The sequence below is a fragment of the Rattus norvegicus genome, chromosome 15 (genome assembly GCF_021556685.1).
Source record: "Rattus norvegicus strain SHRSP/BbbUtx chromosome 15, alternate assembly SHRSP_T2T, whole genome shotgun sequence".
Taxonomy (NCBI): Eukaryota; Metazoa; Chordata; class Mammalia; order Rodentia; family Muridae; genus Rattus; species Rattus norvegicus.
In genome coordinates, this window is record NC_141548.1 from 6,790,193 (window position 1) to 6,815,491 (window position 25,299).

At 41.6% G+C, this 25,299-nt stretch overlaps 1 protein-coding gene across 2 annotated transcripts; it reads right to left on the reverse strand.

Annotated features, from left to right (window-relative positions):
* Window positions 1-1,637: 1,637 nt before the first annotated feature.
* On the reverse strand, window positions 1,638-24,196 carry LOC148000754 (uncharacterized). 2 transcript variants are annotated; one of them, XR_015638632.1, is made up of 9 exons: window positions 24,061-24,196; window positions 23,152-23,311; window positions 21,651-21,782; window positions 21,000-21,208; window positions 6,531-6,603; window positions 5,806-6,030; window positions 5,315-5,413; window positions 3,934-4,203; window positions 1,638-1,885 (listed from the first exon to the last, which is right to left on the reverse strand). XR_015638632.1 is itself a non-coding variant. In XM_087587036.1 (4 exons), the coding sequence occupies exons 1-4, from the start codon at window positions 24,149-24,151 to the stop codon at window positions 21,007-21,009; spliced, it is 585 nt and encodes a 194-aa protein (XP_087443162.1). In that variant the 5' UTR covers window positions 24,152-24,196; the 3' UTR covers window positions 20,982-21,006. The 2 variants fall into 2 exon arrangements, 1 of the variants encoding a protein (XP_087443162.1); XM_087587036.1 differs by lacking the exons at window positions 1,638-1,885; window positions 3,934-4,203; window positions 5,315-5,413; window positions 5,806-6,030; window positions 6,531-6,603 and having other exon boundaries at window positions 20,982-21,208.
* Window positions 24,197-25,299: the final 1,103 nt, after the last annotated feature.

Sequence of the window (25,299 nt, forward strand, 5' to 3'; positions counted from 1 at the left end):
CCAAGGAAACACAAGAAATGAAATATTTCACAACAACCCAAGAGTGCAAGAAACAACATAAAAACAATCTCTTAAACCTATAATCATTCTATATGTATTTCTTGAAATAGCAGTTGGAGGAAGCAGGCTGTCATGCTCTTATAAGTTCCATAGCCCCATCAACCCTTGTCACAGTCTCCACCTGTTTGACTTTTTCTTAAGCACAAATATGTACGAGTTAGAATCCCGAGTCTGTCTGTGATCAGACTGTAAACTGTAGTCAATGTAACACTGGCAATCATTAGCCACAATCTTCAAGTTTCCCTCCTAACCCCAGAGCACAAGCATAACTTTGGAAAGCAAAACTCACCCTCCACCAAACTATCTATCCTCCAAAATCCAGTCTCTCCAAAACACCAAGTCCATTCCTCATGCTATAAAGTATGGCAGCCAAGCCTTGCATATGAAGGAACGATGGTGCAGGCTCTAATACCTCAGCAAAGAGACATTTCCCTAAATTCTTTTAAAGTCCGGTTTCCATGATAAGAGTTATATTAAAATATTATCCCAATCTAGACCTGTTTCCCTGGCTTGGCTCATGCCACATGTTGTCTACAATAACTCCAGTTTTAAGCCAACTTTCTGTTACCAATGTTAAAAATTTTAACCATACCCAATAACTTAAAAGCCAGTGACCTGGGGTTGGGGATTTAACTCAGTGGTAGAGCTCTTGCCTAGGAAGCGCAAGGCCCTGGTATTGGTCCCCAGCTCAGAAAAAAAGAACCAAAAAAAAAAAAAGCCAGTAACCTATAGCCAAGACATGTAGAGCGTATTATACATTTAAAACCAAACAGAAAAAAATGAAGTGATTATACATATCTTTAGTATTTAGATCAAATACCATTTTTACTTTTTGTAGCTATCATTTTAAATGAAGCACCTTGTTACCTGTTGAATCCAATAATCACAGTCACAGATTTCTCTAAGAGAAACAGACACCAGCTCCCTTACCATAGTAGCTTTGAAGCTACTGGCACCTTTAAGACCAGCTAGTGTAGACATTTAGCCAGCCCCCAGTTATCTAGGATGCAGGGCTCCAAAGGTCAATTGAAACTGTTTTTATTTATTTGTTCTTTTCTTGAAAGGACTTAAAACTAAATCAAGGGGGGAATCAACCAGCATTTAAAGTTTTCACCATTTTTTCTTTTAAGCATGAAACACAAAACATTCAAGCAACGAGAAGCAAAACCCAGACATAAATTGACATCCGTGGACAGCTTGGTGCAACAAGGACAGACAATACACATAGAGGGAAGGAGCTAGATGGTGTCCCACCAAAAGGACCCAGATATTCTTCTTAACGGACCCAGAACCAGAAATAAGCACTTCTCTAATAGGAGTCAGCAAGGAGGCAGGATGTCCCTAGGAGAGCTCTTAAAAAGCTTAATCTCATTTTCCTTCTTTTGCCAAAGCATCTGTGGAGAGTCTGGGAGGACCGTTTTTCTCAAACCATTTTCTCTCTTGTCTAGGGTGTAAACTGTCTCTAATCAGGGTCCAAAGACTAAAAGCATCTATGAGAATTGACTTTGCTTCTCTAGATTTTAGCATAAATCTAAAAGAACACGTACACAAAAACATTTTACCATTATTACCTGGTCCCTTTTTATAAGGTTTATTCACCACTATCCCAAATCTTTATTTTCTTTTGCATGTGCTTTCAATTCCCACGGTCCTTCTGTATCCTGCTTACTGGGACCTTTCCTGGCCCATTTTCCCCAATGTGTCCCTCCTTCACTGGCCGGCTTCCTGGGACCATCTCATCAGGTTGTCCTCTCTTTCCCGATCTTGGTGGGACCTCCATTTGATGATGCCTGTGTCATCAGGACACTGAGGACCGGGCATAGGCCTATAAGAGTTAAGAAGAAACACACACTTGGGTCATTCGTGTTAAAAGAATGCTCTCCGGGCTTTACTGAGATCTCCTTATATACCAGAGGCAAAAGCCGTGGAAAAACAATAAAGCAGGTGAAAATCCCCAACCAGAAAAGTAAGAAAACAGGAGAAGTCTGCATCGTGGCAAGTCCTGGCCCCAACACAGGGGCATAAACAACTTCTTAACATCAATAAGCTGAAAGGCTCAGCAAGAGGAATGGGTGCCATGGAAGGTCCTGGCCCCAAATCAGGGTCCGAGAGCAGCTGCCAAGAGTGTAAACAACTTTTGGCCACAGCAGGCTGAAAGGCACAGCGAGGGGGAAGGGAAACACTCCAAGGTAGGGCCCAACAGGCTAATATAAAAATGTATTTGAAAAACTAAAACACTATATATCAAGAAAAATAATTAAAATGTGCTACATATCTAAGCACAACATTCATAATAGAAAAAACTCAAATGACTGAGAAATTCATAAGAAATATTCATCATTCTTGTATATCACACAAATGCAAATCAAAATTACTCTGAGATCACTTTTCATATTAGTCAGTATGACTAAGGTTAATAACACGTGTGACAACTCAAGCTGACTGGGTTATGGAGCAAGGGGAACATTCATAGTCTCCTGGTGGAAAGGCAAACTTCTACAGCAACTTCAGAGATCAGTATGATGGTTCTTCAGGAAGGTGAAAATTGTTGTACCTTAAGATACAACTCCAGGTCTCATGTCCAGATGTTGGTTCATCCTAGAATAGAGACCTTGGCTCACCCATGTTCACTGAAGCTCGTTTATAATACTTAGGATTTGGAAATATTTAAGTTGTCCCTTAACGGACGAATGCATAAAGAAAATGTGGTGCATTTACAGACTGCATTTCTGCTTAACAATTACAAAAGGCAAAAAGGAAGCATGCAATATGCAGGACAATGAATGGATCTAGTAAAAGTCATTCTGGATGCGGTAATCCAGGCTGAAAAAGACAAATGGGATACATATTCACCTAAATATGGATGTTAGCTGTTGATTCTTCAATCTGTGTAACTGTATGATCAGTTTAGTGTAAGGGTCTAGGGACGTGGGCCAGACTGTCCTCATTTAGGGAAGTACAAGTTCACTCATGGATTGCTGAGGGACACTGTCAGAACAGGAATGTCACATGTGAGGAGACAGGGAGAGGGCAGCAATGGAGGGAACATAGAGAGGGACAGCTAATATGAGGCACTGTATCAAAGCCTAAGAGAGTAGAAACCCTAATTGCTTTTTAAATTGTTTTATAAAGGTAACTAATGCAAGGAGAGAAGTTAAAATGGTGATTGGGTTCATCTATGTGAAATTTCAATAATAAGTAAGTCACAACAGTTATGGATTTTGACTTTCAATGAACCTGTTACAGATAATGAATATCTAGTCCTTATGGAGACATCTGTCACCATCTATTATACACTAGTCATTTTATTTGTTTACATTTCAAATGTCATCCCCATCATTGATCTCTCCACTTTGAACCCCCATACCCTCCCAGTCCTCTTTGTTTCTAAGAGGGCACTCCTCCACCTACCCACCCACTTCCACTTCACCCCTCTAGCATCCCCCTTCTCTGGGACATCAAATTTCTACAGGGCCAGTTGCGTCCCTTCCCAGAGATGTCAGATGAGCCAATTGTTGCTACACATGCTCTACACTTTATGTAGCAGGAGCCGTGGCCAGGACCATATATCCTCTTTAGTTGGTAGTTTAGTCCTGAGGAGCTCTGAAGGCTCCAGTTAGTTGATATTGTTGCTCTTCACATTGGGTTCCAATCACCTTCATCTCCTTCACGCTTTCCCCTAACTCTTTCATTGTGGTTCCCAGGCTTAGTCCAATGGTTGGCTGTGAATATCTGCATCTATGATTTGAACAGAGGCACATGAGAGGCTAGAAGGAAGCCTCTGACTCCAAGGTAAGGTAATAGGATGTAATTCTGCATTTGCCCAGAAGATGGCGACATAGGATCGTTTTCACAAACTTGTTTCTCACTAACCTCTTAGTTCTGTCCAGCATGTCAGGTAAGTTCCCCAATGTGCTCTGTGACTGAAGATCCTTCTGCTTGCTGGAACTCGATCCGCTGCGTGGAATACTCTCGATCGGCGATGGGCGTCTGGGTCGGTGGACGCAATGACTCCAGGATTTGTGAATGAATGGACTGAGTTGAGCAGACATTGAATTCATCTGAGGGGTTGGCATCTCCAGAACCTGCAGCTTAGCATCCATGGATCCAAGAGAGCACAGTGTGCATGGCTGAAATCAGATTCTGTAATGGGGCGGAGGGAGAAACTAAGTTTTTATGTATTTGTTCTTTTTGAAAGCACAAAGTGGGAGATCAGTCAGTTTTCCTCTTTTTGCAACATCTTACTCTGAGCTGCAGGACATATCCTGGGGTACATTGCTTTCCAGATTCAGTGGGCTTTTCAGAAATTCTAGTTTCCTGAAACGGCATGGCCCTACTTTGATGGACTGAGTGGTAGGAAGTGGAAAGGTCCTCTGAGGGGCAGATGAGGATCAGAATATGAAAGGCCAAAAGAAGAGGAAAGACACAGTTATGAAAGGGTTGCTGGTGGGTACAAGGCAACAGAAGCGTAATTCTAAAAGCCCTGTTTTACTATAGCACTGTGGGAAGCATAACCACAAGCTAACAGGAACAAATTGTTAAAATAAAAAATGCCTTCGTTCCCATTCCCCAAACTTCTCCATTTTTTCCACCAAGGTCAATAGAATTTTAAGCCTCAGGTACACCTTCTCTTACAGTTCCATACCTCAGCAGGCTGAAAAATCTGCCCACAGGCCTTGACCTACCTTGACTATGCCTAGCAGGCAGACCTTTTCTCTCTTTCTTTTCCTCTGTTTGAGAGCAGGAGCAAATGACTTTATACAGCAGGCGATTTCCATTATCAACAAACAAAAATTGTCCTAAGTCATTAAAGCTAGAAGGCCAGTAATTGATGGGCGGGTGCGGTAAGGTCATTCGAACTAAACTATCCCATGGGGAAAAGTAAAAGAGACAGCCACACCTGTGTTTAGGAAACAAGATGTCCGCAGGTGATTTGAGTATGGGTGCTGAGTGGGAGAGAGGAGGTCATGAATCCAGCTGAAAAAGCCCACCCCACTTTTAGATGTGTTTTCAAAAGTCATGTATTAGAAATTGAACTGCAATAAAAGTGTGTCAGCAAATGTGCTCTAATGATAGGTGATTAGGTTTGGGGGGTCATATTGACACAGAAACTGGATTAGTGGTAATATCTTGGGAAGTAGCTTGTGTTACAAGGAGAACTTCAGTTATCCCTTGCCTAGGCCATCTACTGTCTTCTCTTCTCTTTTTCCTCTTTCACTCTTCTATCTGGGCTGATGTAGCAAAAGGCTCTTACCAGAGACAAGTCAAAGGAGAATTAAGGTGACATCTTTAGCTTGTTTTCTTGGAGACACATTGGACTGGAAAGGCTGTGAGGGAACCAGGCGGGAGGAGACTGCAAAAGGCAGAACGAAGCAGTGACTGCACTGGTCGTGTTTCCCATTCTGTCACAGAAGCATTTTAAGAAAGGAGGGTTCCATTGGCTCAGAGTCGGGAAGCACAGACTCCATCCTAGAAGGGGTGAGTGTAGCCGTGAGAGGTGCAGTTGGTAGAAGTGGACTGGCTGGCAGGATGTGAATGAGACTCTTTCCATGTGGGTGGAGCAGGGAGCAGAAATAGGGAAATTCTAGCTCTTAGCTTCCTCTCTGTGCCATTTAGTGCAGGCACCTGGCCTGAGAGTTATGGTGTTACCACCATTCAGAGTGAGTTTTACGTCGATTCTCTCCCCAAAACCCCTCAGAGTGACATTCAAAGGCCTGCTTCACTAACACACTAGGCAATTTTTACCTTCCTCAAGTTGTCAATGATCATCAGCAGAGCAAGGCAAGAAGGTAGCACGGCCATTTAGAGGGAGGAATCAAGGAGTGGTGTCCGTGCAAGCCAGAAGAGACCTACAGGAAAGCTGGACATCAAAGAGCCACACACATTCTCTCATGGATTCTCATGGTTTTCCCAGGGTGAGATTCAGATGCATGTGGTAGCTAAAGGCATTTCTGGCTGAAGCCGGTTTTCCTATGTGACATTAGGAAACAGTTGTAATAAAAGAAAGTTTCAATCAGCAATCTGTTCTGATTCTGATGGCCACAAGTCTGATACTCGGCTGGAATTCTCTTCATAACTTTCGATACTTTTGAAAATAAAGGATAGATAGTATAATGTACTCTAATCCTAAAATTCTGTGAAATATGTATTTCATAAATATGCATTACATGATATTCAGTTGAAATTGCTGGGAATTGTACTTTCTTCTATCCCTATAACCACTCTGCTCTGGACAGAATTACTAAAGAATATGATGACTTGGGCTGTGTGTGTGTGTGTGTCTTTGTGCGTTCTGTGTGTGTGTTTATGTGCGGTGGTTTCTGGCCCAACTGAAGGAAAATTAAGGTTTCTGCATTTAAGTATTTTAAGTGGTTTGGATAGATTTTAATTCTTTTCATAAGGTATTTATTCTGGGTTGTCTGGTATGAGTGACAGAGCCGTGCTGTAGTCACTTTACTTTGACAGTTTACCTATGGGTGGCAGTTTTCTGTAGTCCTTGACAGCGATGCTTTAGATCATTTTTCTTACAAACTCCAGCTGGCTCTTATGGCTAGAATAGGAAAATCGATTTGGTTGTTTACTGGTTTTTTTTAAAAATTCCCATTAAAAATTTCTGATGTTAATACTTTAAATAAACATGATTGATTAATATTTTTAAAAGAGGTAAAAACACTCAGACACCTAGAAAACCATGGATGGGTTCCTCTTTAGTCAACTGGAGCCACAAAAATGTCAGAATCACACAGTCAATCAGAATTCACCTGAAACCAGACACTACAGAAATAGTCTCATTTACATAGAAAGAATTGGCTGATGGGAAATGATAAGCAAAGTTGCTCACCACAACCACGAAAGGACTCTTCACAACTGGGCATAGTGACTCAAAGTGCCAATTTCAGGTCTGGGGATAAAGAAGTAGGTAGATTCCTGTAGGATCAAGGCCACCCTGCCCCACCCACCAAGTCCATGACATTTAGGTCTGCCTGACTATACTTAGAGGTCCTGCTTTTCTTTCTTTCTATTATTTTAATATTTAATTTTTACTTGTGCGAGTACATTGCAGCTATCTTCAGACACACCAGAAGAGGGCGTCAGATCCCATACCAGAGGGCTGTAAGTAGCCATGTGGTTTTTGAGATTTAAATTCAGGATCTCTGGGAGAGTGGTTGGTGCTCTTAATCACTGAACCATCTCTCCAAACCCTGACAGATCCTGTGGCAACATACTGACTAAAACTCTTTGTACATTCCATCAAATGGTTATTATTTCCAGGCTTGAATGACAATGGTACATTTATAACTTAGAGGAAGTTATTTCATAAGTGACACTGGTCTCAGTTATTGAAGTGATGGGTGAACTATCAGAAATAAAAGAACGTTGCAGGCCACTGGATATATATGCAGGATAGCAGTAGATGTAGTTGCAGTTTTTATACTTATATATAATTATACACATAGTTTTCCAAACCTATTTATTTTTATTTTAGTTTGTTTAAGATTTATGACGTATAGAGCATTCTGCCTGCATGCATGCTTGCAGGCCAGAAGAGGGCGCCAGATGTCACTATAGATGATTGTGAGGCACTATGTGGTTGCTGGGAATTGAACTCCGACCTCTGGAACAGTAGCCAGTATTAACTGTGGAACCACCTCTCCGGCACCATTACTTCTTCTTCTTCTTTTTTTTTCTTTTCTTTTTTTCGGAGCTGGGGACCGAACCCAGGGCCTTGTGCTTGCTAGACAAGCGCTCTACCACTGAGCTAAATCCCCAACCCCCATTACTTCTATTCTAATCTGCCTGGTGTCTCCAGTAATTTTCTTTTTTTTTTTTTTAATTTTATTTTTTTTTATTATCTTGAGTATTTCTTATATACATTTCAAGTGTTATTCCCTTTCCCGGTTTCCGGACAGACATCCCCCTCCCCCCTCCCCTTCCTTGTGGGTGTTCCCCTCCCAAACCTCCCCCCATTGCCACCCTCCCCGCATAGTCTAGTTCACTGGGGGTTCAGTCTTAGCAGGACCCAGGGCTTCCCCTTCCACTGGTGCTCTTACTAGGATATTCATTGCTACCTATGGGGACAGAGTCCAGGGTCAGTCCATGTATAGTCTTTAGGTAGTGGCTTAGTCCCTGGAAGCTCTGGTTGCTTGACATTGTTGTACTTTTGGGGTCTCGAGCACCTTCAAGCTCTTCCAGTTCTTTCTCTGATTCCTTCAACGGGGGACCTATTCTCAGTTCAGTGGTTTGCTGCTGGCATTCGCCTCTGTATTTGCTGTATTCTGGCTGTGTCTCTCAGGAGCGATCTACATCCGGCTCCTGTCGGTCTGCACTTCTTTGCTTCATCCATCTTGTCTAATTGGGTGGCTGTATATGTATGGGCCACCTGTGGGGCAGGCTCTGAATGGGTGTTCCTTCAGTCTCTGTTTTAATCTTTGCCTCTCCCTTCCCTGCCAAGGGTATTCTTTTTCCTCATTTAAAGAAGGAGTGAAGCATTCACATTTTGATCATCCATCTTGAGTTTCCTTTGTTCTAGGGATCTAGGGTAATTCAAGCATTTGGGCTAATAGCCACTTATCAATGAGTGCATACCATGTATGTCTTTCTGTGAGTGGGTTAGCTCACTCAGGATGATATTTTCCAGTTCCAACCATTTGCCTACGAATTTCATAAACTCGTTGTTTTTGATAGCTGAGTAATATTCCATTGTGTAGATGTACCACATTTTCTGTATCCATTCCTCTGTTGAAGGGCATCTGGGTTCTTTCCAGTTTCTGGCTATTATAAATAAGGCTGCGATGAACATAGTGGAGCACGTGTCTCTTTTATATGTTGAGGCATCTTTTGGGTATATGCCCAAGAGAGGTATGGCTGGATCCTCAGGCAGTTCAATGTCCAATTTTCTGAGGAACCTCCAGACTGATTTCCAGAATGGTTTTACCAGTCTGCAATCCCACCAACAATGGAGGAGTGTTCCTCTTTCTCCACATCCTCGCCAGCATCTGCTGTCACCTGAGTTTTTGATCTTAGCCATTCTCACTGGTGTGAGGTGAAATCTCAGGGTTGTTTTGATTTGCATTTCCCTTATGACTAAAGATGTTGAACATTTCTTTAGGTGTTTCTCAGCCATTCGGCATTCCTCAGCTGTGAATTCTTTGTTCAGCTCTGAACCCCATTTTTTAATAGGGTTATTTGTTTCCCTGCGGTCTAACTTCTTGAGTTCTTTGTATATTTTGGATATAAGGCCTCTATCTGTTATAGGATTGGTAAAGATCTTTTCCCAATCTGTTGGTTGTCGTTTTGTCCTAACCACAGTGTCCTTTGCCTTACAGAAGCTTTGCAGTTTTATGAGATCCCATTTGTCGATTCTTGATCTTAGAGCATAAGCCATTGGTGTTTTGTTCAGGAAATTTTTTCCAGTGCCCATGTGTTCCAGATGCTTCCCTAGTTTTTCTTCTATTAGTTTGAGTGTGTCTGGTTTGATGTGGAGGTCCTTGATCCACTTGGACTTAAGCTTTGTACAGGGTGATAAGCATGGATCGATCTGCATTCTTCTGCGTGTTGCCCTCCAGTTGAACCAGCACCATTTGCTGAAAATGCTATCTTTTTTCCATTGGATGGTTTTGGCTCCTTTGTCAAAAATCAAGTGACCATAGGTGTGTGGGTTCATTTCTGGGTCTTCAATTCTATTCCATTGGTCTATCTGTCTGTCTCTGTACCAATACCATGCAGTTTTTATCACTATTGCTCTGTAATACTGCTTGAGTTCAGGGATAGTGATTCCCCCTGAAGTCCTCTTATTGTTGAGGATAGCTTTAGCTATCCTGGGTTTTTTGTTATTCCAGATGAATTTGCAAATTGTTCTGTCTAACTCTTTGAAGAATTGGATTGGTATTTTGATGGGGATTGCATTGAATCTGTAGATTGCTTTTGGTAAAATGGCCATTTTTACTATATTAATCCTGCCAATCCATGAGCATGGGAGATCTTTCCATCTTCTGAGGTCTTCTTCAATTTCTTTCCTCAGTGTCTTGAAGTTCTTATTGTACAGATCTTTTACTTGCTTGGTTAAAGTCACACCGAGGTACTTTATATTATTTGGGTCTATTATGAAGGGTGTCGTTTCCCTAATTTCTTTCTCGGCTTGTTTCTCTTTTGTATAGAGGAAGGCAACTGATTTATTTGAGTTAATTTTATACCCAGCCACTTTGCTGAAGTTGTTTATCAGCTTTAGTAGTTCTCTGGTGGAACTTTTGGGATCACTTAAATATACTATCATGTCGTCTGCAAATAGTGATATTTTGACCTCTTCTTTTCCGATCTGTATCCCCTTGATCTCCTTTTGTTGTCTGATTGCTCTGGCTAGAACTTCAAGAACTATATTGAATAAGTAGGGAGAGAGTGGGCAGCCTTGTCTAGTCCCTGATTTTAGTGGGATTGCTTCAAGTTTCTCTCCATTTAGTTTAATGTTAGCAACTGGTTTGCTGTATATGGCTTTTACTATGTTTAGGTATGGGCCTTGAATACCTATTCTTTCCAGGACTTTTATCATGAAGGGGTGTTGAATTTTGTCAAATGCTTTCTCAGCATCTAATGAAATGATCATGTGGTTCTGTTCTTTCAGTTTGTTTATATGATGGATCACGTTGATGGTTTTCCTTATATTAAACCATCCCTGCATGCCTGGGATGAAGCCTACTTGATCATGGTGGATGATTGTTTTGATGTGCTCTTGAATTCGGTTTGCCAGAATTTTATTGAGTATTTTTGCGTCGATATTCATAAGGGAAATTGGTCTGAAGTTCTCTTTCTTTGTTGGGTCTTTGTGTGGTTTAGGTATAAGAGTAATTGTGGCTTCATATGAGGAATTCGGTAGGGCTCCATCTGTTTCAATTTTGTGGAATAGTTTGGATAATATTGGTATGAGGTCTTCTATGAAGGTTTGATAGAATTCTGCACTAAACCCGTCTGGACCTGGGCTCTTTTTGGTTGGGAGACCTTTAATGACTGCTTCTATTTCCTTAGGAGTTATGGGGTTGTTTAACTGGTTTATCTGTTCCTGATTTAACTTCGATACCTGGTATCTGTCTAGGAAATTGTCCATTTCCTGAAGATTTTCAAGTTTTGTTGAATATAGGTTTTTATAGTAAGATCTGATGATTTTTTGAATTTCCTCTGAATCTGTAGTTATGTCTCCCTTTTCATTTCTGATTTTGTTAATTTGGATGCACTCTCTGTGTCCTCTCGTTAGTCTGGCTAAGGGTTTATCTATCTTGTTGATTTTCTCAAAGAACCAACTTTTGGTTCTGTTGATTCTTTCTATGGTCCTTTTTGTTTCTACTTGGTTGATTTCAGCTCTGAGTTTGATTATTTCCTGCCTTCTACTCCTCCTGGGTGTATTTGCTTCTTTTTGTTCTAGAGCTTTTAGGTGTGCTGTCAAGCTGCTGACATGTGCTCTTTCCTGTTTCTTTCTGCAGGCACTCAGCGCTATGAGTTTTCCTCTTAGCACAGCTTTCATTGTGTCCCATAAGTTTGGGTATGTTGTACCTTCATTTTCATTAAATTCTAAAAAGTTTTTAATTTCTTTCTTTATTTCTTCCTTGACCAGGTTATCATTGAGTAGAGCATTGTTCAATTTCCACGTATATGTGGGCATTCTTCCCTTATTGTTATTGAAGACCAGTTTTAGGCCGTGGTGGTCCGATAGCACGCATGGGATTATTTCTATCTTTCTGTACCTGTTGAGGCCCGTTTTTTGACCAATTATATGGTCAATTTTGGAGAAAGTACCATGAGGAGCTGAGAAGAAGGTATATCCTTTTGCTTTAGGATAGAATGTTCTATAAATATCCGTTAAGTCCATTTGGCTCATGACTTCTCTTAGTCTGTCTACATCTCTGTTTAATTTCTGTTTCCATGATCTGTCCATTGATGAGAGTGGGGTGTTGAAATCTCCCACTATTATTGTGTGAGGTGCAATGTGTGTTTTGAGCTTTAGTAAGGTTTCTTTTACATATGTAGGTGCCCTTGTATTTGGGGCATAGATATTTAGGATTGAGAGTTCATCTTGGTGGATTTTTCCTTTGATGAATATGAAGTGTCCTTCCTTATCTTTTTTGATGACTTTTAGTTGAAAATTGATTTTATTTGATATTAGAATGGCTACTCCAGCTTGCTTCTTCTGACCATTTGCTTGGAAAATTGTTTTCCAGCCTTTCACTCTGAGGTAATGTCTGTCTTTGTCTCTGAGGTGTGTTTCCTGTAGGCAGCAGAATGCAGGGTCCTCGTTGCGTATCCAGTTTGTTAATCTATGTCTTTTTATTGGGGAGTTGAGGCCATTGATATTGAGAGATATTAAGGAATAGTGATTATTGCTTCCCGTTATATTCATATTTGGAAGTGAGGTTATGTTTGTGTGCTTTCATTCTCTTTGTTTTGTTGCCAAGATGATTAGTTTCTTGCTTCTAGGGTATAGCTTGCCTCCTTATGTTGGGCTTTACCCTTTATTATCCTTTGTAGTGCTGGACTTGTAGAAAGATATTGTGTAAATTTGGTTTTGTCATGGAATATCTTGGTTTCTCCATCTATGTTAATTGAGAGTTTTGCAGGATACAGTAACCTGGGCTGGCATTTGTGTTCTCTTAGGGTCTGTATGACATCTGTCCAGGATCTTCTGGCCTTCATAGTTTCTGGCGAGAAGTCTGGTGTGATTCTGATAGGTCTCCCTTTATATGTTACTTGACCTTTTTCCCTTACTGCTTTTAATATTCTTTCTTTATTTTGTGCGTTTGGTGTTTTGACAATTATGTGACGGGAGGTGTTTCTTTTCTGGTCCAATCTATTTGGAGTTCTGTAGGCTTCTTGTATGCCTATGGGTATCTCTTTTTTTAGGTTAGGGAAGTTTTCTTCTATGATTTTGTTGAAGATATTTACTGGTCCTTTGAGCTGGGAGTCTTCACTCTCTTCTATACCTATTATCCTTAGGTTTGATCTTCTCATTGAGTCCTGGATTTCCTGTATGTTTTGGACCAGTAGCTTTTTCCGCTTTACATTATCTTTGACAGTTGAGTCAATGATTTCTATGGAATCTTCTGCTCCCGAGATTCTCTCTTCCATCTCTTGAATTCTGTTGGTGAAGCTTGTATCTACAGCTCCTTGTCTTTTCTTTTGATTTTCTATGTCCAGGGTTGTTTCCATGTGTTCTTTCTTGATTGCTTCTATTTCCATTTTTAATTCCTTCAACTGTTTGATTGTGTTTTCCTGGAATTCTTTCAGGGATTTTTGCGATTCCTCTCTGTAGGCTTCTACTTGTTCTCTAAGGGAGTTCTTTATGTCTTTCTTGAAGTCCTCCAGCATCATGATCAAATATGATTTTGAAACTAGGTCTTGCTTTTCTGGTGTGTTTGGATATTCCGTGTTTGCTTTGGTGGGAGAATTGGGCTCTGATGATGCCATGTAGTCTTGGTTTCTGTTGCTTGGGTTCCTGCGCTTGCCTCTCGCCATCAGATTATCTCTAGTGTTACTTTGTTCTGCTATTTCTGACAGTGGCTAGACTGTCCTATAACCTGTGTGTCAGGAGTGCTGTAGACCTGTTTTCCTGTTTTCTTTGAGACAGTTATGGGAACAGAGTGTTCTGCTTTCGGGCGTGTAGTTTTTCCTCTCTACAGGTCTTCAGCTGTTCCTGTGGGCCTGTGTCTTGAGTTCACCAGGCAGGTCTCTTGCAGGGGAAAAGTTGGTCCTACCTGTGGTTCCAAGGCTCAAGTTTGCTCGTGGGGTACTGCCTAAGTCCTCTCCGCTGTGGCAGCAACCGGGAAAATCTGTGCCGCTCCTTCCGGGAGCCTCCGTGCACCAGGGTTTCAGATGACGTTTGGTGTTTTCCTCTGGCGCCTGGATGTGCACAGAGTGCAGTCTCTTCTGGTTTCCCAGGCGTGTCCGCCTGTCTGAAGGTTCAGCTCTCTCTCCCACGGGATTTGGTTGCAGAGAACTGTTTATCCGGTCTGTTTCCTTCAGGTTCCGGCAGTGTCTCAGGCGCAGGGGTCCTGCCGCTCCCGGGCCCTCCCCTGTGGGAACCCAGAGGCCTTATACAGTTGCCTCTTGGGCCAGGGATGTGGGCAGGGGTGGGCAGTGTTGGTGGTCTCCTCCGCTCTGCAGCCTCAGGAGTGCCCACCTGATCAGGCGGTGAGGTCTCTCCTCCAGTAATTTTCTTATGAATGTTCTCTCGGCAGGATAAAGTTTGATCTTCACCTGTGCACTCAGAAGGGACACACATCTGCAGCGACATGTTCATTTTGAGTTTTGTATTTTGTAATCGAAGATCTTTTTGTTTGTATTTAGCATGGAACTATCTATGTAAACAAGGATGTTCTCCTCCCTGCCTCTGCCCTCCTGCTTGAACTCTTGAAGTAACAGTGGACCACCACCATGAAAGGCACTTTCTTCTTTGTGTCCTAAAACCACAAAAAAAGCAATTAAGTGCCTACTAGGGCATTATGAAATATGCTATCACCTTAGATGGTTCACTGCATGGCTGGGTATTTCGAGGCATTGTTCCATTGGACTAGACAGAAGACTCTGGCATGAATTTTCTAATGGTGTTAAGTGCCCTTTTATTTTTCTGAAAGTCCTTTAGACTTATGCCAGAGTGAGGGATGTGCACGAATCTCACTGGAAATTAAGTGTCCGTTTCCTTTAAAGTTGGGTTGGGTTTCTTTTGAGAGGAGTGCTTGTGACTGGGATGATTCAGGAATCCTCCAGCCAAGGCAACTGTGGGAGAAGACATCGCTCAGGTGCACTAAATTCTCACTTCCACAAGGTGGCACCCCATACCTAGTCATCCATATCCGTATTTCTTCAGGACAAACACATAAGGGACATTGGCCAGAAGGGGTCAGAACAACACCACTCTTCTGTTCCCCTTTCACTGAGCACTAAGTGGTGATCGCCCTTATAGACAGCAGACTGCGGTGGTCAGAATGGAGGAAGGTGATAATTTAAGGCCTGTAACTAGTAGGAATTAAAAGTTGACATTTTTATCTGCAGATAGTATAACATTTATGAAACATTTATGAAAATTCCAAGGATATAATCATTAAGGAAAAATTTCAAACTGGTTGCCCATTAATTATTATATATCAATTGTATAAAAAAATCAAAGAAAAGCTATTGCTAAGGAGTACTGATCAAAAAGACTGCATATTTTTATTTTTTCATTTTAATTTGCTTTCAAACAGTGTGTGTGTGTGTGTGTGTGTGTGTGTGTGTGTGTTCCTACATTTTAAACTGATGTGAACAATGAGAAACTGTCCAGAGGGATAAAAAGAAACGATAGAAGAGGTGAGGAAAGGAAGGACAATGGTATTGAGAGGCAGAGATAGGCACAATATATGATGTATACATATATGAAAATTAGACACACACACACACACACACACACACACACACACGTGCAATAGCAGCAAGGTACTCATCAGTAAAAGGACTTGCTGCCCTAGTGTGATTATCTGAGTTCAATACCTGGGACTCCTAGAAGAAACATGAACTGAAAATTGTTGCACATATGTGCCCAGACACACGCACATATCCACAGGCAAAGAAAACTTTGAAAATTCATAAGCATTTGACTTTAGAGGCACAAGGATCAGGAGTTGGGAATGAGGTCACCCCAACATTCACTCACCTCAGAAAACCCAAGAACCGAGATTGAGCAAAGCTAATGAGTCCGATTAAAGTGTGGCAAATGTAAGAAAAAAGTATTTTAATGTGCAAATATGCATGGCATAAACCACAACAAATATTAGGTTAGAAATATCAAATTGCTGGTCCTTTATATTAGTTGAAAGAAAGAAACAAACAAAGAAGCAAAAACAGAGAGAAAAGAAACTAAATGACAAACTTATGAAGGGAAGTAGAAGCCATCAAAATAAAGGCAGGGAATGAAAGAAAATGGGCAGGGCGCCATGCTTGAAGGAGGAAAAGCCTTTAGACTCTCTGCTCTGATGAAGCTGACTAAGGCGGTGTCTGCAGGTCCTTCACAGGCGCTTTTGCGCTGCCTGCTCGGCTTGCGCACAGTTGTTTGTCCTCTTGGTTCCTGTGCTGATTCCAGGTAAGGCGGGCAGTGGGAGAGCCAGGTCTCCAGCTAACTGGCTAAGCTGCTGTGCTTCAGAGCACAGGGTGCCTTGTTGCAGCTTGAGCAGGAGCTCCTGAGTCTGCACAGCCGCTGCCACAATGTTTCCACCTCACTCCTGCTTTCCTCCCCTGTGAAATCCCCTCCTGAGTCATGTTTGCTGTTGCTGTGTACTGAACTGCTGCCAAAGGAAAACAAGCTCGTTTCCCCACATCCTAATAACTTTTCTCTTCCATTAACTATGATGTGGGCTACTTATTAAAAGTAGTTTGCAAAAAACTTTGCCTCCATCCTGCTGTAGTAGAAATAAGGAAAAAGCAAGCAGGTCCTTTTGTACAAAATACTTTATCAGAGGTCTTAAGCTCCTCAGGCTTCCTCAAAGAAGCTCTGAAGGCAATTTTAGGAAGTATCTAATAATATCGTATGTGATAAAAGAAGAGAGGCCCTTGGGTCAACTAAAATCCAACTTTATTAGTCTGGTCTCTTAGTCTTCAGTGCATCTATCCAGGCTCTTCTGGCTTTTAGAGTCTCTGGGAGAAGTGATGTGTAATTCTCATAGGAGGACTGACTGTGTATGTGAACAGTCCTTTTTCCCTTACAGCTTCTATTACACTTATTTGTTCTCCATGTTTACTGTCTTAGGTAATATATGCCCAGGGGAATTTCTTTTGGACAGTCTATTTCATACTGTGTGCTCCTTTTACTTTGATAAGTCTCTCATTTAAGCTAAGGACATTTTCTTCTATGATTTTGTTGAGAATGGTTTTTTTGTTTTGTTTTGTTTTTCTTTTATTTGCCTTTGCCCCGAGTGTATTTTCATCCGTCCTATATACTTTATTCTCTTTATCATTTTATTATTATATTTGTTATTTTGCAGAAAAATCTTATTTCTTGGATGTTTTCTTCCAGGATTGACTTCCTTCCTTCCTTTCTTCCTTTACTTTTCCTTTATTCCTTTCCCCCTCCACTCTTTTCCTCCCTTTGGATTTAAGATTTCCTCTATCTACGTATCCATTCCTTCTATCATCTCTTCAATGCCTGAGGTTCTCTATTCCAGCTGTTGGAGTCTGTTATTAAGGTCTGCGTCTGAGTGACTATTTGAGTTCCTACATTTTACTCATCCACATCTCTCCCTTTATGTTTCCTTCATTCATTTCCTTTCACAGTTAGTGGTTTCACAGATTTCTTTATTTTTCTCTTTAAAGACCTCTATCATATTTGCAAATTCTGTTTTACAGTCTTTTTTATTCCTGTTCTTCAGTCATGTTGACATATTCAGGGCCTTCTGTGATAGTGTTGATGGGTTCTAATAAAGATTTTAATGTCATGGCTGTTACTGGTTGTGTTTCTATGCTGGTCTGTAGATATCTGGGCTTGGGAAGATTGTAATTCTAGGTGCTGGATCTGGTTTTGTGTGGTAGAAAGTATTTGATCTCAACCATGGATTTCTGCCCATACTTTGTCCATTTAGTTTCTGGATAAAAGGTGCACACAAGCTTTATGTCTATGATAATCCTTAATCAGCACAAGAACTCTATACTATTATGCATATTTTTCCAATAATTCCATTGTATAATTTGCCATGGTTTTCTCTGGGTTGCTTTTCACTCCAATTAGCCCACTCACATGGCCATTATTTAAAGATTCTTACCTCATTGTGACTTCTCCTCTATTTACATTCTTGTTTCTACCCCTGTCTGTAATGGTCTCCTCCCACCCCCACGCTGGGATCACCAGGGAACACCTGTCTTAATTCTGCACAGCTTTTGACTATAGGCATTTTTATTTACAATTCAGAAATAACTTGGTGGTAAGGTCACATAAGAGTATGCATTGGTGTTTTCTTTCTTTCATTTGTTGTTGCTGTTTTTAATATGTCTTTCTCTGGTTGGTTGGTTGGTTGGTTGGTTGATTGGTTGGTTGGTTGGTTGGTTTTTGAGACTGCATTTCTCTACTGTATTAGCATTTTCAAAAGCAAGTTGCTTGATTAAGATATCTGGGGTTAGAGAAAGGCATGAATGTTAGTATTCTGCTAGCAGCCTTCTGATGAAGATGTAGAACTCACAACTCCTACTGGACCATACTTGCTTAGAGGGTGACACGCCCCCACCTTAATGATAATGGACTAAACATCTTAACCTGTAAGCCAGCTGCAATTAAATGTTGTCCTTTATAAGATTTTCACTGGTCATGCTATATGTTCACAGCAGTAAAACCCTAACTTCACCATCCTCTGAAGGATCATTTCCCCAATGTAGGGGACTGCCAGGGCGTTGAGACAGGCATGAAGATCTGAGTTCAAGGTCAATCTACACAGGAAGATCCAGGACAGGCAAACTGAGGCAGGGAAGGAGTGGAAAAGAGGAAGCTAGTGATAATGGAATAGAGCAAGGTGAGCAATTCCAGCACCTCCGAGCAGCAGAAGTCAGCAGCTTTGCCCACAAAGTCCTGACTTTAGTGTACAGAATAGAAGGGACTACTGGACAATTGGTGCTGGTTCACTGGAACTAAGAAATTAGTGCTGATTAAAATGAGACCAGCATCAAAGTGGTAAAATCTTACGGAGAGTGCTTTTTGAGAGCACAAAGAAGCTGTGTTATAGAAAGAGCCAAGGCTGTACCTGGTGCTACAGCTCTCCTTGGTAAAGTCTAACAGTCACCCAGTTGGTACTGGTTTTGAAGACACGAAAGGGTCATGAAGAGGAGGTGAGGCTTGACACTGTGATATGCCATGGAAGGCCATTAGTGAAGGTGATGACTCCATTTTTCTTGATGGCCCAGGACTTAAGAGATCATGCAAAGAATCTGGGACTGGGCACCACGAAAAGAGCCTATGAAAGGCTCTGATGAAGCTTAGTTGCAGTGAAAGACCCCAGTACATTGGAAATTCCAGTGCCACTGGATGGTCACCAAGAACAGAAGCATCAGTGGTATGGATCAACCTGAGGTTAGAGTGCTACAGAGACGTGACCCCAACTCTTCAGAGGAGCCCAGATCATGTGTGGGTCCCAGATATTGAAGGAAGAAGCTGTAACATTGAAGTTGCCTTAGAGACGTAAAGATGTTGAGATGCCAGAGCCATGGACTCTCTACTGAGGAAAGCTGCTAACAGGGAGTGCAACCAGCACAGCAGGAAACTTTTCTTGCAATCAACAAAGATCAAAAGGGAGTTGGAGATCTGAAGACCACGTTGACATCAGACATGGAGATGCAGAGTTTAAAGTTTACCCAGCTGGGTTCCTGTCTAGTGTGGGTGTTACAGCTAAGTGCTTGGATCGATCTCAGATGAGACGTTCAACTTTACACTGAACATTTTTAAGACTGCTATGAACTATGGGGATTCTGGAAGTTGACCTAATGGATTTTGCATTGTGCTATGTTTAGATGTGGCCCCCATAGTCTCATAGGTTTGAAGAAGTCTCTGGAAGCCTCAGAGTGGAATGTGAAGGTTTGTATATGCTTGGCCCAGGGAGTGGTACTATTATAAGGTATGGCTTCTTTGGAGTAGGTATTTCCTTGTTGGGTCAGGTGTTTCGCTGTGGGTCTGGCCTTTAAGACCCTCATCCTAGCTGCCTGAAACTGAGTATTCTGCTAGGAAACATCACATGAAGATGTAGAACTCTCAGCTCCTACGGCACCATATCTGCTTAGATGCTGCCAGGCTCCCACCTTGATGATAAAGAACTGAAAATCTGAACCTTTAAGCCAGCTCCAATTAAATGCTGTCCTTTATAACATTTGTCTTAGTCATGGTATCTGTTCTCGGCAGTGAAACCCTAACTAAAAACTTCACATAGATGCCTGGAAGTTTAGATAATTAGCATGCAGACCCCATAAATGTGTCCCTACATATCTCAAGAAACACTTTGTTCAGGTATGATCCATTGCAACTAATAAGGAACACGATGAAGGACAAACGTCCACGGTAGGGGCTGGAGAGATGGCTCATAATTTGAGAATTTGTTTCTCAAAAGACCGGCAGGGCACCTAACAATCCTCTGTCACTTAAGTTCCAGGTGAAACCCAATGACCTCTTCTGGCCTTTGGGGAACAGCACGCACAGACCTACAGAAGGCAAAACACTCATAAATATAAAATAATTCAACAACAATAATAAACAAAAACAAAAGCTCCCAAAGGAGGGAAAAACAAAGGAGAAAACTCATAGGGCACCTTTGCCTGGATATTTTGTCCAGCTTTTAAAGAAATCTAGAAACTGAATTGTAAACTATGCGGTCTGCTTGAGTTGAAATCCCAAATGGAACATAGTACATTGTCAAGAACAAAAGTCATCATCCTAATCAAGAAGAACAAGAAAACAACCAACCATAAAAACCCTATCCCCTGACAGGTCTTGCAATTTATTATCTCTTCTGTGCAGTTACAATTGATATCATGTTTGAAGGAAACCAAAAGCAAGCAATTCTGTTTCATGACTGCTTCTATACTCCCTATAATATTGTTTTTTTTCCCTGGGAGATACTACAGAAAACCTGATGAATATTCCATTAATATGTTCAACACTGTCATCCACAAAAGAGTATATTTAAGCGGTTGCTAAATATTTGATAAGGATACAGCACTGGTAATTTTTTCATCATGAAGTTGGTATTCAGAGTTGGACACACAATCTACACTGAAAGTACAATTTTCTTTGTATCTCAGTCTGACTGGGAAGTAATTATGATGCCCAATCCCTGTGAGAATGCAGAGATCCATCTCTGCCTGAGAGTTGTGGGATTTCAGATGGTTACATCACACTTCAATAAAGAAGGTTCTTAAGAGTGACGAGTTTGAAATCACTGTTTGATTCACAAGGATACATTCGATTTACTCAAAAGTAACAGGACACAAGGATTCAATATCTGCAGTGTAGATGGTCTTGCTGGCCTCCTCACAGAACCTCTTTCCCTCCTCACAGGATGCTTGCAGTTCAGTCTGCTCCACCAGCAGTTTTCTGTTCTCATTCATCAAAATCCTTACATTCTTCTTCAATTCATTGCATTCATTCAGGAGGTGGAAGTTTCTGATGCTGAATCAAAAACAAATAATGGTAAATCCCAGGCAGTTTCTGTTTGCCTGCCACTCCTGCAAGTACAATCATCCCTTCAAGGGCCCCATCCCCAGGCATCTCCAGACTAGAGCCACAGTTTGCATGTTAGCACCAATTAGAGGCAGGTCAAATCCCGAGTCCGCAGTCCATGGGAATCAAAGTACTTCAGAAAATCCTGACACTAGAGGGTATATATACATCAAAGCAAAGGACATGGTGCATATGGGTGCTTATGTGTTCATGGTATTCTAAAGCCATTGGCAGGTAGAGGGCCAATCCCCTCTGAGGGCTGATAGAAGACTCAGCAGCTATACAATCTTCCCATGTGTTTCTCATGGATCCCAGATCTTTTTTCAAAGTCATAGCTGGACAGAAGTATTCCCCGCCTAGTGCTGGGGTCTCCTTTCTGTCAGTGACTCACCGGTAGGAATTGTTCTCTTGCATGAGCTCCTGGTACTTCTCCATGGCATCACTTATCCAGTTGGTCATCTTATGCATATCCATCGTTCTCATCTCATGTTGGGATTTAAGCATTGGCAATTCAACACTCAGCCTGTGTTAGAACATGACCCAAGGAACAAATAACTGTCTGAACCCATGATTTCAGAATTAGGTGAAGTGTAAATAAAAAATAGCCAATAAAAAATTCAAATTCAAGGAATGGGGGCTAGGGAAGGAAGTGGAAAACTCAAAGACCACAGCAAAAACACAACAGGGAGACTCAAACCATCACTCTCCCATAGAAAATATTTCTCTGCAAATCAGCACACATTTGTTTTGAAATAAGTAATCCTTAAAAGGCTGGTGAGATATGGTCCTATAAAGACCCTCTGTATAGGAGGGGGAAAGTCTGAGAGCTGCATGTTTGGGAATAACAAGTGCCAAGAATTTATTCCCACAGACCTTTTCTAGGTCACAGTAAACCATCCTTGGATAATGAAAAAAAGAAAATAAAGTTCAAAGCAGGAAAATAAATAAATAAATAAATAAATAAATAAATAAATAAGTGAAATCAGACGGTTTTCTGGACTACCTAAGCCCAGTATATACCACAAACTTGCTCCTTCCTATTGGTTCTGGTTAAATTCATTATCCTGGGCATTGGACGACAGAGCTAGGGGACCAAATGGAGGGAGCAGACCTTCAAGATCTGGTCAGGTCAGCATGAAGGAATTGAACAGTTGTGTACGAAGTATAAGATGTTTCCTCCAGTCTGTGCCATAGCCTTGGGTCCAACAGAAAGATGTGATGACATTTCTCTTGTTTTGAAAGCAGGGATTCTCAATCCTTGTTACATGACTCCCAGAGGCCGTAACTACTTTTTACAGGGAAGAGGATTCATAACACCTCCTCCCAACAGGAGAGTCCTATGTGCCAGCAAGGTAAACAGAAGGAGCAAAGTGCTCTGTTGATCAATGACGGCCTCCACAGACTCATCACTATCATGACCTGCAAACTGTTCATCAAACAAATCCTCAGACCCAATCAAAGGTCCCAGACTCCCTGATCCTGAGCAAAACACACACAAATACTTTCACATCCATCCATACATACCAACCCATATACAAACATAATTAGAATGCCAACTTTATCATAGAGGTGCCATAGAATCAGTGTATAACGACCAAAATCAGAGTAAGAGTGATGACATTCAGGCATTTCATTCCCACACTTAGATGCAGCAAGTGTGACCAGGTCCTTCCAGCTGTTGAAAAAGACCAATCCAACTCCAAGGAGCTCAGGGTCAAGTACAAGAGAGGTTGACCCTAAACACACAGCACCTAGCTTCTCTCACAGGCCAGCACCTGCCAAGGCTCCTTAAAGTCCAGGATGAGAGGTGAAACACTTTCTTGATGTGAGGAAATCTTGGCTTAGCAGAGAGAGCACAAGACAGTCAGTAGGTTACAGGGCATAATGACTACCTGTAGTTCAAACCATCATTGACATAAAGGTCCAGGATTTGAGAAAGTTCATCCCGCTCAGATTTACACTTCTGGATTTCAAGTTTTAGTTCCTCCAAATTCTTTATACGCTTTTCATGGTTACTGATGAAATTTTCTGATGATGCCTTCCTAATAAACCCTGTAGATAGATAAACACAAGTGAATGTACATATTGGATAGCCCATGGGTAGAAAAGACCATTCTGAGTCTCAAAATGGAGGTTGAGGAAGCGGAAAGGCTGGAGACTTGTTGAATCCCTGAAAGAGAAGAAACGCTATCCTTAATGTGGACTCTTAAGCTATTTCCCTCTTCCCAACCTCCATTGCCATACATAAGCCTCACTCACTATTACATGATCCCTCATACTGAAAGATAGAATCTACCTCAGACATAAAGATTTGGGACATTGTCAGCAGATATCAGATGTGGAGCAGGTAAATCCTGGAGTTCACAGCACCATCAAACCCTAATCGTGTGTTCAAGCTTAAAGTGTCTGAGACCTCAATTCATGACTAGGGGATGCATCCTTCCTTGTTCTTGTCATCACAGACTTAGTAACCTACAGTAATCTAGAGGATGAAGTGCTTCAACTCCCAACCATGAATGGGCACATTTTATCCTCATAGGGCTTCCTCCTGGCATTCCTTGGCAGTAGAAATTAAAAAGCTCATAGAAAAGAAACTGCAGGCCTGCCAATTCCTGGCTCTCTGTCAAATTAATCATCAGGACTCTTGACTCTTGGTCTGCCATTGACAAATTCCAAGGCTCCTGCTTGTAAGGCCGCCTCCTGAAAGGCTCAGCTCAAACCTACCTCCTGGAGGAAGTTCCCCGACTCTACCCAGTACTCACTGTGCCTTCCCCAGAATGATTTCATTCTTCCGTACTTACAAGACAGAAGGCCAGCTTTCTTCTGCCTCCGTCTGGTCTCTCCTTGGTCTCCCCCCTCCTTCTGAACGAGCTTGAGCAGCTGGTGAAACATGCCTATTTGTGAACCCAAAAGGCACTGATGGAACCCCAAAGGCAGTTGGTGTCACAACAACACTGGTGACATCACAGAAGATTCTAGTGCTCTCTTAGATACAAGAGATTGTCCAAGGAAGAGATTACTGATGACGTCACTCGGAAGTTCTATGGCTCCCTGCTACCCAGCTCTCCCAAAAGCAACCAATGTCTATGGGGCCCTTTTCTGCAGCCTCTCCTGTGACCCAGGGAATATCCTTTGGCAACTTCTCCTCCAGACTTAGATATTTCTCTCTGCTTCATCGGATGTCATCAATGCTTTTGATGGGGAGAGTTGGTTACAACCCTGAATTGGATAAGAGATTTTTGTTAGCACCCAAATCCCTAGGGACCATAAATGAGGGAGATTTCTCTTAATAATAAATCTACACCTGAGACAATGCACATACATACAGTCCAATTCCCAAAGTGTCCCTGTTTCCTAGAGGCCAATATATTTCTCTTATACTTTTAATTTTATAAAACCTGAATAATATTTGCTTACTGGGCATTCCTTGATAGCCAGGACTATTTCCACATAAACGTCTATGTATTTCACAAAGTCAATGGTTTATAATCCTACTTTTTGCAATAAAAACTTCCTTTTCTTGGGAATATAGGGGGATTAACTACAGGGCAAATATAAAATCATAAATTTATGTCCCTTCTTTTACATATTAAGTTGGACATCATCCCTTTCTCAAATATAGCCAGACAATTAAATTGGTCATCAGTGAGCAAAGGTCAACCTGGACTGCGTGTTCCTACATTGTAGCCCGACAGCCATCACTTCTCCAATATTTGTCTTCCTTCATTTCCAAGTCCAGGCACGAGGATATCGGGGGTTGCCCCTTGATACTTTACTCCTAGCAAACATAAGAATCAGCAGGATGGGGAGGGAGTCGAATGGCCTGTGGTCAGGTTAAACCTCAATTTTAGTGGGTCCCTAAGTTCAGGGGAAAGTCCATTTGGCATTGTCATCTGTGGCTTCTGTGTTCTTATCCTAGGTGCGCTCAATCTGTGCTATGACGCCTCCTAACCTCACAGATGTAAGAGTGAAAATCACGTTTGTCTTTTCTGGGAAGGGCTCTGCCTCTGACTCCCACCTGGAGTTGGACAACATCGCTA